At 34.5% G+C, this 17,641-nt stretch overlaps 2 protein-coding genes across 5 annotated transcripts; one reads left to right on the top strand and one right to left on the bottom strand.

Annotated features, from left to right (window-relative positions):
* Window positions 1-381: 381 nt before the first annotated feature.
* Window positions 382-4,209, top strand: LOC131947993 (fructose-2,6-bisphosphatase TIGAR). 2 transcript variants are annotated; one of them, XM_059309435.1, is made up of 6 exons: window positions 382-515; window positions 1,234-1,271; window positions 1,984-2,177; window positions 2,278-2,388; window positions 2,633-2,750; window positions 3,235-4,209. In XM_059309435.1, exons 1-6 carry the CDS (start codon window positions 481-483, stop codon window positions 3,738-3,740), a joined length of 1,002 nt encoding a protein of 333 aa, XP_059165418.1. In that variant the 5' UTR covers window positions 382-480; the 3' UTR covers window positions 3,741-4,209. The 2 variants fall into 2 exon arrangements, with proteins under 2 accessions (XP_059165418.1, XP_059165416.1); XM_059309433.1 differs by having other exon boundaries at window positions 3,232-4,209.
* Window positions 4,201-16,857, bottom strand: LOC131947992 (src substrate cortactin). Of its 3 annotated transcripts, XM_059309430.1 has the most exons (16): window positions 16,758-16,857; window positions 15,798-15,898; window positions 14,848-14,921; window positions 14,321-14,450; window positions 13,764-13,874; window positions 13,456-13,510; window positions 12,757-12,867; window positions 12,265-12,375; window positions 11,640-11,750; window positions 8,120-8,230; window positions 7,648-7,703; window positions 7,401-7,467; window positions 7,151-7,299; window positions 6,394-6,760; window positions 6,038-6,093; window positions 4,201-5,882 (listed from the first exon to the last, which is right to left on the bottom strand). In XM_059309430.1, exons 2-16 carry the CDS (start codon window positions 15,891-15,893, stop codon window positions 5,799-5,801), a joined length of 1,689 nt encoding a protein of 562 aa, XP_059165413.1. In that variant the 5' UTR covers window positions 15,894-15,898; window positions 16,758-16,857; the 3' UTR covers window positions 4,201-5,798. The 3 variants fall into 3 exon arrangements, with proteins under 3 accessions (XP_059165413.1, XP_059165415.1, XP_059165414.1); XM_059309432.1 differs by lacking the exon at window positions 11,640-11,750 and having other exon boundaries at window positions 16,758-16,825; XM_059309431.1 differs by lacking the exon at window positions 12,265-12,375 and having other exon boundaries at window positions 16,758-16,825.
* Window positions 16,858-17,641: the final 784 nt, after the last annotated feature.

Here is a 17,641-nt window from a genome sequence, read left to right as displayed (position 1 = left end):
TGATGTAGATGCGGTTAAAAATAGTCAAAAGGGAGTAATGTTGTTTAGATGAAGCAATACTGAACATTATTTGCCTAATTATTAGGCCTACAATATTTAGATCGATCGTTAAACTTTTATTTTATAGGCATAAAATATCTAGATTTAAACCAGATTCTAGCACTAGATAATATCTTGTCTAGATCTAGTTCGACAGGGGCCTATAGAACTAGACTTGTCATTTAGAGTTAAATTTATTTATTTTTAATTAAAATTTGATAGCTAATTTTAGAGTAAAAAAAGTTCTTCACTTTTGAAATACACAATCGTTTACTTTTGGTTTCAGTCTTCAGGTTAAAAGTTTACTTTTACCATATCTTCTTTCGTTTTTTATTTTCATTTATTTGTCTCTTCGGCCAGTAGACTAGTGACTAGATTTGTATCTAGTTCTAGATCTATTCTAGATTTAGATCTTGATTATATCTATTCCACCTTTTAACTATGAATCGGATTTTTACGGTCACACTAGTAAGACAGTAAGTAAATCTAGTTCTAGAATACTAAAGTCTAGAACTACTAAAACTATACTTAAAAAACTTCATTTCAGCACACACAAAAGACAAAAAACTACAGCACTACACTCTACACACTAAACTACACTTACACTACAGTTCTGAGTTCATTACACTACTACACAGCATGAAGTGAACACTCACTGACTAGTCTAGTCTAGATAGATATAATCTAGATCTAGTTAATAGTCTGTGATACTAACTCAAGTTCTACTCATTATTTATTTATTATTTAATATTTATTTTTATAGGGCCTATTTAAATTTATTGTTTATTATTATATTATTATATCATACTAAAAAAATTATCATACTGTTAACTGTGTTAACTGTTACACACTCAGTTCACTACATACATTAGTACATTTTAATTTAAAAGTAGAATCTAGATTATTCTAAATCTTTTCTAGAACTCAGAATTGTCTGTAATGATGTGTAATCTTAGTAATCTGTAAGTTCAAGTTGCCCATCACAATTTTAATGAATGACCAGAGGCCTTGCCCTGCGGCCTAGCTAGCTGCTAGCAGAACCAAACACCCAGCAACCCCTTAAATTTAAACTTTTCACCCAGTAGTGGAGATGCTTATAATCATGAGTATATAGACCTAGAACTGCCTAATTAATATATAGATTTAGGGCCTACTAGATAGCCTATTTTAATATTCTGTAATTTTATTTTTCAGTGGAGAAACTCTCTCTAATCGAGATAACATAATGCAAGGTAAATATTTAGATGTTAACTATTAGGGCAAGGGTTTATGCATATATTTAGTATTAGATCATTTAGTTAGCAAATCAAATAAAATCTATTAAAGTGTGAAGCAAGAGGGAATGCCTTAGAAAACTTCAATTTAGTTAGTGGCAATATGTGAAGGTATTGCTTTACTGAAGGAATTATTAACATGTTCATTGAATAGACAATAAGAGCAGAACATGAATATAACCAGAACTTGAAAAGTGTAAAAATGTTTGATTACTCTAAGATAGAGACTCTAAGATAGAGTAAAATAGAGTGTCATCATGCTTTTCTATGTAGCCTTATAAAGACAAAGTGAACAAAAATATGTATGTGTAAGGCTTGAGCATCTTGCAAAAAATGCATGACTTTTGAATGCTTAGCAACTATCACTATCAGAGAAGGTTAGCATAATGGGGCAGAGGTTATAAGAACCATTCTTTATGGTGTGAATAGGATTTCAGTAATTGAACTTTTGAACATTGTGTTTAATCTTGCTTTGACATTTTCTTCATCCTATAAACTGTTAAATAAATGTTCAACGTAGTAATAGTAAAACAGGCACAAACTTACAACTAGAGGAAAGCATTCAATTGCTTAATTACTGCCATCCCTATTTTTTCAATTAAAAAATTCTAAATTAACTACATAATTTTTTTAAAAATAAATTACAGTATGTTAATTTTTTTTTAAACAGGTCAGCTTGACACCCAGCTGTCTGACCTTGGCCAGAGACAAGCCCAGCTGCTTGGCCTTCACCTGCAAGATTTCAAGTTCACTCACATGTTCACCAGCGACTTAACACGGGCTGCAGATACAGCAAAGGCCATTGCTCAGGCAAACAGACAATCCCATTGCAGCCTGAAAACTGATAAACGACTAAGAGAAAGGGTTTGTTGCTTTAATCACTGTGGTAACCAGATGCATAGATCATAGTGTTGCTAATTAGTTGATGTTTCTCTGTACATGTATACATCTATTGCATCGCCAGGGATTTGGTTGGTTAGAAGGGAAACCTCTAAGTGAATTCAGGGAAGCAATGGCCAAATCCAAACATTCAAGCCATTCCTTTACCCCAGAAGGTGGCGAGACCATGGAACAGGTGAGTCCATATAAGGGTTTCTTTAACTCTGGCCAGTTTATCACAGGTCACATGACTTTCCAGCCATTCCTTCAACCCCTGAAGTTGGTGATACAGGAGATGAAGCATTGGTTAATATGGGAACTAATCTGTGCTGCTAAAGGTTGGGATGACTATGTAGATTATGGTTACACATAAAAGATTTTTGCAATACATAATACTCTACTGTGCCAGATTTTGTGAGGAATTTCTTTTTAAATCTTAGGTTACCGCCAGGGTCATCAGTTTCTTAGATGATTTATTTAAATTAATGGCAGAACCGCTGATGAACAATAGTGAATGTACTGCAGAAGATGGATTTCTGGCTCAGGTTCAAAACCCAGGTAAGGATCATCCATTTATGACGTCCCTATACTGAATTCAACATTGATTCATTTACATTTTTGATTCAAATAAAAGCCTGTGTATTAATTAAGCAGTACTGGTGTTTAAAAAAACCAAATAAATTGGAAAACTAATTTATTAAACAACTTTTAGCATCCTGAATTTCTGTCTTAAGTTCAGTTTCTAGCACATTTGTGAAAGTTTCATCAAACTTTCTGAACTCTTATCCTATTACACATTAGCAAGAAAGTTAGAATGTCTCCTAGATGAAAGCTTTGAAAAGTCCACATCGGGGGGGGGGGGGGGGGGGGTCTAAAACTCAAAATTCTTGTGGATGTTATAAATGGATTACCGCTATGAAAGGAATGAATTAAAATAATTATTTAAAGTAAATCTTAGAAATTTCTAACTATATCCTTTTCAAACACATTATATTTTACTTCTTTGTTTTTTATTGTACTTGGTTTTACACTGTTTCAGCAGTTTCAAGCCATGCAAGCATGATCACCAGTGTAAACGTCCCTCTTACAATTGAAGTTCCGAACATCAACTTAGAAAACAGCCATGAGGAGAATCCTTCTAACCACCATGTCATAGACCTTCAACCCCATCATAAAAACGGTCACCCAGCCTCTCCCCCCAGTCAGGCCAACAGCCACTCCCCAGCCAGATCTTCTTACAGCAGTGATCAAGACAACGCAAACATAGACAGTGCTAGTGTATTAATTGTAAGCCACGGTCTCTGCCTTAGGGAGTTGAGCCGTCTTCTTCTAGACAGGTTCAAGGGGAAATTAGAAGGCAGGAACGCACAGGAAGTTAGCAGGATAAGCCCCAACACAGGTGTATCCAGACTCATCATGTCAGTGTCTCGTTCATCTAGTCGTGTTTGTGCAAAGTGTATAGAATGCGTGGTACTTAATGACACAACCCACCTAGAAAAATCGCAGCACAATTTAGTTTCTCATGCTAAATTCCAAGGTGCTCTTTAACCTTTAATGTTCTTAGGCCAAATGTCTTTCTAGTCTCATCAGATTATTTTGGTATTAGCCCTTGATGTTTAGTGAAAGGAGTAGGGTGTTCAGTTTGCTCTTCATAATTATTTCAGAAAGTTAAAATTTAAACCTGCCCTATATCTTATAATAAAATCTACAAAACATATGCAAGTTACCTTGTATGGTAATCTAATATGCAACTTTTGATTTATTATGAAGACTATTTCAAATCTGACATGTTTTCCTTAGTTATTTATTATTTTAGTGTGTGCAATCCTAATTAGACCATTGCCAAGTAACTGTGATATATTCATGTTTACAGCTGTATTTAAATATGGATATGCTTTTAGTATTGTGTGTTATGTCTTATTTACCACTATTTGTAGAATACAATTTGTCAAGAATATTAAAATAGTGACATCAACAATAACATAATAAATAAAAAATCGAACTCATAAACGCATGGACATTTATATATGGCAATTATTGCAAATAAAATATTTTAGTCTTTAAATTAAATTTTCATTTGCATAGTATTTTGCCTCTGTGGAAAAATATGCAATTTCAATTTTTAAAACTAAAATTAAGACGTAAATGATTAATTCCAGTAGTGGAAAATAAAATGCATAAAATAACTGCTAGCAGCAATAGTAGCTATTACATGATCAACTATTCATTTATTTTTTTTTAAAAAGACTCGTACTTAAATAGTAAATAGTTTATCAAATGACAATACATCTCAAAGGCAGCATTGCTAGCAATATATTAGACATATTCATCATCACATACATATGATATAAAAAAGTATTTGGTTGTATAACATGTGTAATGCTTGGTACAGGAGAACATAATCCTATGAGCAAAAGGTTTGAGAATACTTGACACTAGCCTGCTGTCACACATCTGATACACCACAAAGATACAAATTTCATGACAACACCCACACTAGGCAACCACAAACCTGCTTCCCCAATAATCACGGATTTGAATAGCTGGATTCAATTTATACACTTTCATAAGTAAACTGTTGATTATTTGGAATGCAAGTAATTAGTATATGACAGATGAATCAATATTTTTTAAAAAATAAAGAAACTGCATGTAGCTTAACTAATAAAGCATATTTTAAAACAATTGAAAAATTAACTTTCAAGGGGGAGTAGGTTGAGTGTTAAAGATATACATGTATAACTTACAATTTAAAACTGCTGTTGAATTTTCAAAAGAATAATTTACTAAAAACCTCGGAAAGAATTTAACATAGTAAAATGAAATTAATCAATTCTAAAAGAGCTCATGAAAATGCAGCCACACCTACTTTTAGATCAGCATGTAGACTAAGACTTGTGAATAAGTGGGATGAAAGCCTTACTGCCAAAAACATGAAGTGCTAGAAATCAAAGTTAGCCTGCACTGCCCTTTTTTAAACAATTAATTTGTAACCTGATAATTATTTGATATAAAAACAAAATTTAAAATATGATTTTTATTAAGAGATTGAAATGAGTTACTGAACGGATTTTGGCAGTACAGGCTATTTTTAAAAGGTCAGTATTTCTATTTTGACAGTACATGTTCCGGGATCATATTTCTCATCTGTAGGCCAAATATTTGATATGCACTACAATAACCAGTGAGAAGGGAGAGAACTCATGTCATCCCATGAGTGTGTATAGTTTAAAATAGAATAAGCCAACCTTCTGCACAGGGTGAATGTAATATACCAAAAATATTTATATTATTGTACAACTATCAACAATGTTGTTCATATTCTACAGTTGGTCCCCATTTGGGGAAATATTTTAAATATTTTTTTACCTGAATATTTTGTTCCCCATAATTTAAAAAAGTTTTAATTTCCATAAAATACACTAGATGATTGATAAATTAAATAAATAATTTTGTAGGCATAAGAAAACATTTAAAAATAAAATATTGTCTTCAGTTATCGATAGACGGATAGCTCAGCTTTGTAATCATACATGGGGAACTACGTGTGCAGGCAACTTTTGGTGTTTTCATCAAATTTAACTTCTCACCACCAGATGTGACAATTTATTTTTGCTGCAACTCCACGTAATTGGCAGGAAATAAACCAGACACTCCCCGACATGTGCCGCGCCACCAGCCATCGTCCACCTAGGAATTTCAGTTTTTTAGATATATTTAATTTAGATGATAAACTTATTAGATTACTAAATCAGGACAGAATTAGTTATTTATAATATAATAATTAACTGGGAAAACTAATGATAAACTGGGAAGATTAATGATTAAATTGGAAGACAACCTACCATTTCAATATCAGTAATAACTTCATCAGGATCAAAGGTCAGTTCATCTTCATCAGCTGTAAGAATGAAATTCAATGTAATTTATTTTTTAATATTTAATTAACATTAGATAAAGTAACAATATAATAAAAGTGTAGATTGTCTAGGGGGTTTCAAATGACTAAAGAAAGCAAAAGAGTGAAACCCATAAGGGGAGAAAGAAGGGAGGCAAGACAAGTCCTGAAAAGATTTTGGGGGATGCTGGAATGACATGGCTTATATTAAAAAGATATCTATAAATTAAGCTTAAAGTGCAATCTTAATCCAATGTTTCTCTAATGTGGTTAAAGTAATAAGAAAATAAAACTGGAACCTACTGGCTTGGTAATCATAGAGGGCGATGGCAGTGAGCCCTCCTACACCCCCAACATGAGGTGTGTGCACCTCTGGCTCAGGTTCCTGTTCAGGCTGGTTGTACAAGTCATCCTGGGAGGCTTGGTTGTAACTCTCCTCCACATGCCCGGACTCGTTGTATGCATCGTCTACCTGAGGCGGCTCATCGTACTCGTCAGGCTCCGGCTGGGGTTCTGGCTCGGGCTCTGGCATCCTGGGCCGCTGGACCTTGGGGGCTGTGAAATGTGCGGGCTCCGGGTCTGGCTGGTTGTAGACGTCAGGCTCTGGCTGGCTGCTGGTGTCTGCCTGTTGTTGCTGCTCACTCTCCCATCTTTCTTGTTCCAGTTTGGCCTGGTGGTCAAATTATTCACAATCAGTGTTAATTAGTTAATTAGTTTCACTGAGAGCACCTAATTACATCTGACAGTTCAACATAATATATATTAGTATTGTAAGTACTATAAACCAAAACATACCTAAAGTAAGTTTCAGTGTACATAAATAAATAAAAAAATATGTGTGTGTGTATATATATATATATATATATATATATATATATATATATATATATATATATATATATATATATATATATATATATATATATATATATATATATAATGTTACATATGATTAACATGTTCTAAATACAAATACCTTTTGTTTAGGACAATTTTCTAAGATGACAGACATATTTTATCAGCTAACAAACAATTGACAAAAGAAGTCCCTCCAATTTACCTGTCTCTGTTTCTCTTGTTCTTCCCTTTCTTTTTTCTCCCTCGCTTCTCTCTTCTCTCTTTCCTGCTGAGCTTTCTTCTGTGCCTCTTCATCCCCACTTTTAGCCATCTGTTCAAATCTTGCTTTTAAATTTTTGGCTCCCTCGGAACCTGACCACAACAGACAAAGTAGAATGAAAAAAGGGTATAAAAATACAGGCTTACACTTTCTGTTTCACAAATGTTTAGACAGATGTAAAATGTTTATTTACTTTTATCTGCTTGTGTACGTTGATACCCTGACTTAACGCCTTCCATATCATCATAGGAACCTGCAGTCTGAATTGAAAAATAAATTTCTTAAAAAACATTTTACTAAATTATATACAAACAATTAATATTTGAACTACAGCTCCATCTATAGAAAATAATTCAACCAGAATGAAGTTTTGAAAAAACTGATAATACAACTGGAGTAGTTCTATTAATAAAACAAAGAACATCTTCAACAAAAGTTACCTTATCTTGTCTGTCTGACTGTACACCAAATTTACCCCCAAAACCTTTAGAATAATCTGGTGGAAAAGGTGAGAGTAATCAATCTATTTTGCTACAGCATCTGCTGTTGTAATTGCTTTAGCCACAATGACAAGTTTTAAATATGCATCAAATATATAGTCATCACATAATTCACAGCACACTAAAAAATTACCACAGCACTCCTAGCACAAAAATTATGACCCCTGATATCAAAGCAAAATAAATTATGACCCCAGCTATCCACGCACAATAAATTAAGATCCCTGCCATCCCAGCAGAATAAAAATTATGCCCCCTGCCATCCTAGCACAATAAATTATGCCCCCTGCTATCCAAGCACAATAAATTATAACCTAATAATAATCACCTAAAAATAATCACCTAACAATATATGATGACCCCTGTCATCCCAGCACAATATATAATGACCCCTGCAAGATGTGATTCTAACCTTTCTGTGATTCATGTTTTTCAAGTTTCTCCTGATGGTCGTAGCCAACAGCTGACTTATCCATGTGATCTTTCTGTACACCAAACTTTCCACCAAAACCTTTGCTGAAGTCTGATGGCAGAGCAATCAAAGTTTCAATAAGTTTTATCACAGTTTCTCAACCATTCTTTAAGCATTACAAAGAAAGCAAATGGGATAATAATGTTTCCACTCGTTGGGGAGGGGGGGGGGGGGAGAGAGAGAGAGAGGAGGAGGAAAAAAAGCTATTTAAATGAAACTCTAAAGCCTCGTAGATGTAGTATGTTAATCATGTGAACTTAGTTAAATTCTGTCTGTTATCAAGTGTTGTATCGATTTCAATTATTATTTAATATTTTTCAGTAGGCCCTAATACTTGTTAATAATAATTAGAATTTAAAAGAAAAAACTCCAAGCTCCATACACCCTATCTCCCCACAAAATCATGTGACCCTCTAACATACCCTCTACTCATAAGATCAACAAATCCATAAATTTGTATGTACTGTTTTGTTTGTATTTACTAGTAGTGATGTCTTAGAATGATCTATCCAAGCTTCTATACTGAATAATCTAATTATTTATTTCCTTAAAGGGAATTTTCGGTAACTACAATCCTTAAAAAATGTAATACTTAGCTGTTTTTTTTTTATGTTTAATTAATAAACTCTAAGTTTCCTTTAATACAATTTAATCACAATGCAGTTTATAATTTTTACTGTTATTTCTTGCATTTTGAATGCATCTCATGCCTATACATGCATTGTTTAGTCATCACTCTTATTAAACACATCATCTCATCTATCTAAGCCAGTGGTTCCCAACCTTTTTTGAGTGGCGACCCCCTTTTATAAAAAGTAAGTGACCCGCGACCCCCATAGAATTAAAAAGCCGAAATTAGTGTGGAAATTAATAAGCACTAAAATAAGATTTTCTAGTAGACTTTCAATATGAACTACTCTTGATAACTGTTTTAATAGCATGAATGGTGAATACTACACCAAAATTGTGTCTGCAGTTTTTCATCTTACTCGGAATCATTCTGCAAACCAAAGAATTCATCTTGTAATTCATCCGGAATGCTAGCAACAACAAGGGAAGAAGAGAATGGGTAATGCGTAAATGCAGATTCTTCTTTTTTCAGCTCAGAGAAATAGCGATGCAGTTCGTTTTCAAGAGATTCAACATGCCCAGAAATCGTATCTTTTAAAATTTTAATTATCTCACAATCAGATTCATCTACCACACCGCAGAGTTTCTCAACTTTACAATATTTCCAAGATTTATTTTCTTTACCGATTTTGCAGCTTTGATAAAAATGCCCCGAGATTATCATGGAAAGTTATAATATTCGTTCATTTTCCCTGAAGCTTCAGGTTAAGCTTATCTTGATGTTCGAACACATCTGCTAGGTATGATACTCTCTCCAACCACTCTATGTCGTTTTAAGTATATCAAAAAGTCTTGTTTCCTTTGCACTTCCAAGAACAATTTGATTTCAGATTTCAATTCAAAAACACAATTTACAACATTTCGTTTGACAGCCAGCGTACTGAAGTGTAGAAGAGCAGAACTTCGTGATCTATATTAATGTTTTTGCTCAGTTCTTTGACGGCTCCAAATTTTGTATAATTTACGACTTATACTAGCAATGGACTCTTGATGTCGATTGGGTAGGGCAGTGGTTAGGGAGCTAAATCTTTTCTGTTTTCTGAAAGCCCGATTTTGAGCTAAACATAGATGGCGCACCATCCGTACAATTTCCAACAGCCGTTCTAACCCATTTTAATCATCCAGTTTCAAAAAAGGTATTTATTTTCTCCATGCTATCTTCCCAAAAAAGCAACTCTTCTTTGCTATCATCCGCATAAATATAGACACAGACCAGCAACTGCGAACACGGACTCACGTCTGTTGATTTATCAACTTGAAAAGCAAACAATGGTGAAAGCTTAATTTCAATAAAAATGTGTTATTTAACATCTACGTACATACAGCGTTTGATGAGATTTTCTCCTATTTTTTTTGCTTGGCATTTTCTATCGCGTTTCATTTGATGCTTGCACTAATGCTGGTGAAAACTTCCTGTTCGATCAAGTCTCTGGCGTTTGCAACTAGCTTCTTACCGACGAAAGAACTCCATATATTTTTTTGGTGTGACTCGTCTCAAATGACGTTTTAGTTTTGTAGATTTCATAGATTCGTGACTGAGAACAACTTTCTACAGTGCGCTTTGTTTCTTCTCTATTACATTTCCAGTGATGTTAATGAAGCCGAATTAAAAAAATTCTTCTAAGTATTTATGTTTTGTTTCAAATTACTTAGGTTTAGTATACCAGTTGGCGACCCCCCAGAAAGGCCTTCGCGACCCCCAGGGGGGTCGCGACCCCCAGGTTGGGAACCCGTGATCTAAGCAGTTTGTAAACATACAAGAGGTTCATGCACCTGGGCTACTGAACATTTTTACATCAAACACCTGTTTGGCTGAGGCCAAATCTTTTCCTTAAATAACCATTATCTTTTTTTTAACTTTTTCACTAAAACAACAGTAATTAAATATTAAGAACATTGGTATCAAGGGTTATGGAACAGAAAAATATAAGCATGGAGGTGGTGAAAATGAAAGCTTGATTGTACTGATCTGTAGTGAAAATGTAAGCATCACTGTAGCGAAAATGTAAGCTAGATTGTTTGATTCTAGTGAAAATGTAAGCATGGTTGTAGTGAAAATGTAAGCTAGATTGTTTGATTCTAGTGAAAATGTAAGCATGACTGTAGTGAAAATGTAAGCTAGATTGTTTGATTCTAGTGAAAATGTAAGCATGACTGTAGTGAAAATGTAAGCTAGATTGTTTGATTCTAGTGAAAATGTAAGCATGACTGTAGTGAAAATGTAAGCTAGATTGTTTGATTCTAGTGAAAATGTAAGCATGGTTGTAGTGAAAATGTAAGCAAGAGTGTTTGATTCTAGTGAAAATGTAAGCATGATTGTATTGAAAATGTAAGCATGATTGTGTAATTCTAGTGAAAATATAAGCATTATTTTAGTGAAAATGTAAGCACAATTATAGTGAAAATGTAAGCATGATTGTAGCGAAAATGTAAAAATAATTGTGTGATTGTAGTGAAAATGTAAGCATAATTGTAGTGAAAATGTAAGCATGATTGTGTGATTGTAGTTAAAATGTAAGCATGATTGCATTGAAAATGTAAGCATGATTGTGGTGAAAATGTAAGTGTGATTGTAGTTAAAATGTAAGCGTGATTGTGTGATTGTAGTGAAAATGTAAGCATGATTGTGTGATTGTAGTTAAAATGTAAGCATGATTGTGGTAAAAATGTAAGCATGATTGTGTGATTGTAGTTAAAATGTAAGAGTGATTGTAGTGAAAATGTAAGCATGATTGTAGTGAAAATGTAAGCGTGATTGTGTGATTGTATTGAAAATGTAAGCATTATTGTGTGGTTGTAGTGAAAATGTAAGCGTGATTGTGTGAACAACCTTTCTGTGACTCATGCTGCTGTAGCTTCTCCTGGTAGTCGTAGCCCATGGCTGACTTGTCCTGCCTGTCTGACTGGACACCAAACTTGCCCCCGAACCCTTGGCTAAAATCTGACAAGGTGCAAGCAGCAGGGAAGGGCGGCACAAGGAGATACACAAAAAATGTAAACATGTGTGCACATGAGGAAAACATGGAATGTATTTAAAAGTAAAGATCATACAATGTTTATAGTAATTATAGCTACTGTTAAACTTTAGAAAATCATGGAATTTTATTTCTTGGTAGGGAAATATTTACATAAAACTGCAAGTTTTTTGTTTTTTTTAATTGTTAGTAGTAAAGCATTAATGCTAAATTTAAAAAATCAAAATGATGCACATCAATATTTTCAAAGGGCATTCTTATATTGCGTATTAAAATATGAGAAAAAAAATCAATGCATTAGTATGGGGCTTAGATATTTTGAACACAAGGAAGTCATACAGAGCATGAATGCAATGCAAATGTAAACAGGAGATTATATAAGGCAGGCAGGAAGTTACACATAGGATAAACCAGGACAGGAAGTCAAACACTAGTTAGATCAGGTAGCAACCGGCTAGTCCAATAGAAATAGAACCAAACCTGTCTGTGAGGCATGCTTTTCTGTTTTTCCTTCATAGTCCCAACCTACTGCAGATTTGTCCACACGATCCTTCTGGACACCAAATTTACCTCCAAAACCTTGAGTGTAATCTAGAAGAAACATCTACATAGGTAGAAACATCTAGGAAAAAAGTGAATGCAAAAGTGTGCTACAGAAGAACTCTTTTATGAGAGAAACTAGTTATGTTGTTAATGCTGCTTTTGTAGATAAAATGTAAATGTGCAAAAAATAAAAGAAAATAAGAAGCAAATAATAGAAGTAAGCTGCATTTGCAGATTAAATGAATCATATTTTACCATGCTTACAGTAAATATATTTAAAGCTGCAAAATGGAATAAAAAAAGGTCATAAAATTTTGTAGAAAAATGTTTAAGTTAGAAGCGTTGATTATTAATGTGTGTATCAGTGAGTCAACCAATATCCAGGCGGTCACAGTGTGGCAGGGCAAGTGCAGGTGAACACAGACTCACCTGTCTGTGACTCATGCTTGGGGACATTTTCCTTGTGCTCCCACCCCACAGCGGACTTGTCCACTCTGTCTGTCTGGACACCAAATTTACCACCAAAACCTTTGTTATAATCTGTTGGACGTTGTGTTCGAAAAAAATTTCAGTTCATTACTGTGACTTATGTAAAATGTATGTTTACTGTGACATGTAAAATTTATGTTTAAATGCATCTGCTAACTAGCAATAAAACACTATGATTTATGGGTATATGCAGTGGCGTAGCGAGGTCGGGTGTCACCCGGTGCGGCACTTAATGGTGTCACCCCCCAGAGGCATAGAGACTCTTCCCAGGGACAAACTTTTTTTTGATTATTTGCACCCCCCCCCCTCGAGTTTTTCTCTATATATTTTGCTATTTTTTGCCTTGGTGTCGCCCCCCTAAATGGTGTCACCTGGTGCGGTCCGCACCCCCCGCCCCCCTCGCTACGCCCCTGGGTATATGTTTCTAACAGCCATTATAGCAAACAACAATTAGAAATAACAAAGTAATATAGTTTGGCTAAATGGAATAATCTAAGGTTTCTATCCTATTTCTTCATTTTTCAAGATTACATTTGTTTATGGTTACAGGTCAGTAACCTTTTTGTGACTAATCTAAGGTTTCTATCCTATTTCTTTATTTTTCAAGATTACATTTGTTTATGGTTACAGGTCACTAACCTTTCTGTGACTCATGCTTGTCTACCTTGCCTTGGTAATCGTAACCAACAGCTGACTGTGGAAATGTTTTAAAGTTTTTGTCTCAGACTTGCCATATTTATAGAATACGTTGGGGAGCTGAGCTTAGCTGCCCACACCCCAGCAGATGTTAATGACAACAGTGTTGATATTTAAAATTACACCCCTTTACTAGTGATACACTGAACTATTTAATGCTACGGTAACCATAACAGAGGTTGGTGCTCTCCTTTATAAAACTACATAACTCTATAGAAACTTGAACAGAGGCTCATGACTGCCTTTCGTACCTTATCAACTCGGTCTGTCTGTACCCCAAATTTCCCACCAAATCCTTTTTTCACGTCGACCTGGCTGGCGTGTTTGGACAAGTCTTCATGATAGTCATGCCCTACAGCAGACTGGGTACAATTGTAAAAATAAATCACACGTTAAAAGACTGATTACAAGAGAATAATTAATTACATTGAATAATTAAGTATCAAGTCTTCATGATAGTCGTGCCCTACAGCAGACTGGATGCAAATGTAAAAATAATTCACAAGTTAAAAGACTGATTACAAGTGAATAATTAATTACATTGAATAATTAAGTATCACATCTTCATAATAGTCATGCCCACAGCGGACAGGATCAAATTGTAAAAATAGCTCACAAGTTTAAAGACTGATTATAAGACAATTAATTAACACACTGTAGGGGGAAAAAAAATTTCATACACTTTTAGTAAAAATTACTTGGATAAAATGTGCTAAATATCAGCTATAAACATCTACACATGTAAAGTTAGTGTAATATAAACTCAAAACATGACAGTTAAATCAAATGTAAAAGTATGGCGACCCACCTTGTCCATTCTGTCTTTTTGTACACCAAACTTCCCACCATAACCTTCTGATGCCTTAGGTCCCTGATCATACTCTTTTATTTTATTTTCTTTATCATCAATAGATACTTGCTCTCTTAACTTTTTCAAGCTGGACACAATAATTAGTAGTTGATTACTATTATTAAGGATATACATTTAAAAATAAAATTTGTTTTGAAAATAATGGAAACACAACACTAACTACAACACTAAGCCTATATCATGTCAGTGCTGCAAACCAAATTTAACTTATATGAATAAAATCATAGGTTTTTCTATTTTGTTTAGAATTAATACACCTATAAAAATAAAAACATATCAACTTTAAAAAAGAAATTAATTTTAATTAGAAATGTAATCAGAGTCATAGAACAAATTTCTTTGTATTTTAAAGTGTGGAAAATAGGTGATCCACATCACCCAGAAGATAAAATTTCCAATGGTAGATTAGTGTTTTCTCAAAGTGCATATTTACAGTGGCTTCAAGAAACAAGATAAACTCATACTTGAGAGATCCTTGATGGCCAGAACCTTCAATAGTTTTGGCCCCCCATCTCTGCTCTTCTTCTGTGACATCATTCTGCCAAAGCAACACAATACTTTTATTTTAAAATTTATCATTAAAGTTAAGTTCTTCTATACCACTAAAATGAATAATTTACATTTTTAAAAATGTCTCTCTTCTAGGAGAGACAACTCCAAAATGAAACAACTGCTGCCTTGTAGTTTGTTCTTGGTTGGAAAAAGGCTATGGAAGGAAATCAAAAAAGAAAAGCATTCAATGGCCTCAATGGCGCATAACCAGTTGACACGTATAGGCCCTATTTAATTGTGTTGGAGAGGATCTCTTTCAACACTAAAATTAAGAACGAAGAAGAAGAAGAAAGAAGAATTAGCCTATTTAAAAATATAAAATTGCATCAATTTAATACTGCATAAGAAAATTAACAATTTGTTAATTCTTCATTCGGGTTGTGATGTATTAGTCATACTTTTACTTTTAGGATGCCCAGTTTGCTATCTTGCACCTGTCCACCCAGTTCTATGGGTACCTGATTAAACTCTGGGAAAGTAAAGTCTGCTGGGCAAATTGTGGAGCATACAATTACTTTATATGCTGAGACCAAAGATAGATTAAAAGTTTGACTACTGGGACCATCAGGTTTGAAAAGAGTACTTAAGTATTAAACCCAGCAGCTGAAATACAGAAAGTGAAAGAAACAGATTCAGAAGGACTGTGTAGAAGGTTAATCTGCCACTAAGGACAGTTGGCTCAAAATGCCTGGAAAGCTCTTAACCAAAGTCTTAAGCTGGTGAACACTGCTTGTTATCTTACTTTAAAATTACTGATCTGACACCCAACAAATGGCTATATTTTAATAGAAACGTATGTAGGCTTATAATATAATAATTATGTTAAATTGTGTTATAATTATAAGGGGGAAAAAAGATGTACCACAAAGTCTGGGTCAGTTTCCCATTCGTCATCTCCTTGACTTGAAGGTGGTGCATTCACCTTTTTTATGTCTCTGCCAGCTGTTGCTTTCCACATGATAACTGTTCAAAAGATGAATAAAATTGTTATAAATTAAAGTTGGATGCATTTAACTGCTAGTGTTTCACATGAATCCCTAATGCTGAAACAATGTTGAAAGGTTCCACATAGGGAAAAATGTCATGGTAGACAGTCAATGGCATATAATTAAACATTTTCACTACACTGTTGTACATTTTAAGCTGCCCCAAGAGTATTTGATAGCTTCAACTGCCAACCAATCAAATGTGCGTTTTTTGTGTTTTGGTTTGCGGCTTATATCATGATAATCTCACACGAGGCGTAAACACTGCTCTTTTGTTTGAGGCCTTGCTGGGGGTTCGTTGTGCTAGGGATATAGGCCTAAAGGTTCAACTAAAAATATTGACCTCTAATTCATCTGGTCCACTGTGCTATGCCAGTTTATTTCCGCTAAATTATATATTTTAGAGAATCTAAATTTTAAAAAATAGGTAGGCCTATTTTAGTATTAGGTAGGCACTATCTCTATATTCATATTGTCTACTTATTAAAAATTTGGCAGAATAATAGGCAGAGTGAATAGATTCCAATACTTCTTTCTTAGCTAAAGAGAACGTGCTTCAAAAATTAAATTAGATCTAGATCCATTTAATTAAGCCTAGGCCTAGACACTCTATAATTTTAATTAGTAGGCCTATACTTTTTGTCTTTTGTTGTTAGTTTGAAAAAATAAAAAAAAATAAGATCAAGAAAAAAATTCAAGAATATTATTATTATCATTTAATATCATCTATAATTATGCCTCAAGCATGAAATAAAATGTCACACAAAACAGCTATAAAATACATTATTACATTTCCCTAAACAACAAGGCGTAATTAAATTTAAGATAAATGTTACCGGTCAATAAGAGTTGTATATAATCGAAACGTATAACTCTACTTCCTTGTTATTCGCCTCTTCCGGTATTAGTCATGTGACTAATCTAAATTAAACTTTTTGTGAAAGTCATATATTTTAAAGTAATCCCCCTTTAAAATACTATTTTTAGTCATCTGGTTTAACAACAGTATGTCCTATTTCTATCAGGCATCTGACAAGAGGGAAAGTCTACTGCCCGCCACCTACCAGAATGTAGTATAAAAAAAAAATATTGCATTTTTTTTAAACACAACCGAAACACACAAAAACGTTAGGAAAACACTAGGATTAGAGCTAGAATCTAGATCTAGATGCAGAGCCGGCGTTAGGGGGTGGCAAACGGGGCGGTCGCCCCAGGCCCCGCGCTTGAAGGGGCCCCGCGCTTCAGCAACGCCATTGTTGCCTGAATTAGTTTGTAAACTTAAATAATCTTTGCTGAATAAAATTTAAAAAAAAACCAACTAAATGGCCGAAATTGTTGGATGTTAAAACTGAGGCCACGGCTGATGTTAGTGAGTTATCCTCTACATGGACTGGGAGAGACCGTTATTCTAAAGAAAGACATTAGTGTCACACATCGCTGGCACGGTCGACTCGCTATTGTCCTGAGGTGACTGGAGATGGCGGTCGCGAATTAGCCCCCGACCTGACATGGGAGGTAAAATCGGGAGAAACGTAAACAGATACCCCTATTGTTTGCGGACCGTTGAAGACGTTTTTTTTTAGTGAGCAGGCGGGGGTGCCTGTAGTAAACAGTCAGTGACCTGATGATGGCTTGCAGAGGTGGGGGGGGGGGGGAGAGAGCGGATGGGGGCATGCCCCTTCCCGGGAAAAAAAAAATTGCAAATTTTCGATTTGCACCC

The sequence above is a fragment of the Physella acuta genome, unplaced genomic scaffold (genome assembly GCF_028476545.2).
Source record: "Physella acuta isolate Inbredline_101_S28 unplaced genomic scaffold, ASM2847654v3 ptg000620l, whole genome shotgun sequence".
NCBI lineage: Eukaryota > Metazoa > Mollusca > Gastropoda > Physidae > Physella > Physella acuta.
Note: the sequence above shows the minus strand (reverse complement) of the source record. Positions and strands in the feature narration are given on the sequence as shown.

Excerpts from the sequence above, each read along its gene's own strand:
- LOC131947992 (XM_059309430.1), bottom strand. The coding sequence starts at position 15,893 with ATGTGGAAAGCAACAGCTGGCAGAGACATAAAAAAGGTGAATGCACCA. Across the intron at positions 14,922-15,797 it reads AAACTGACCCAGACTTTGTG|AATGATGTCACAGAAGAAGA; the intron begins GTACATCTTTTT and ends TTGCTTTGGCAG. Across the intron at positions 12,868-13,455 it reads CAAGCATGAGTCACAGAAAG|ATTATAACAAAGGTTTTGGT; the intron begins GTTAGTGACCTG and ends AACGTCCAACAG.
- LOC131947993 (XM_059309433.1), top strand. The coding sequence starts at position 481 with ATGAATCGGATTTTTACGGTCACACTAGTAAGACA. Across the intron at positions 516-1,233 it reads ACGGTCACACTAGTAAGACA|TGGAGAAACTCTCTCTAATC; the intron begins GTAAGTAAATCT and ends TTTATTTTTCAG. Across the intron at positions 1,272-1,983 it reads TCGAGATAACATAATGCAAG|GTCAGCTTGACACCCAGCTG; the intron begins GTAAATATTTAG and ends TTTTTTAAACAG.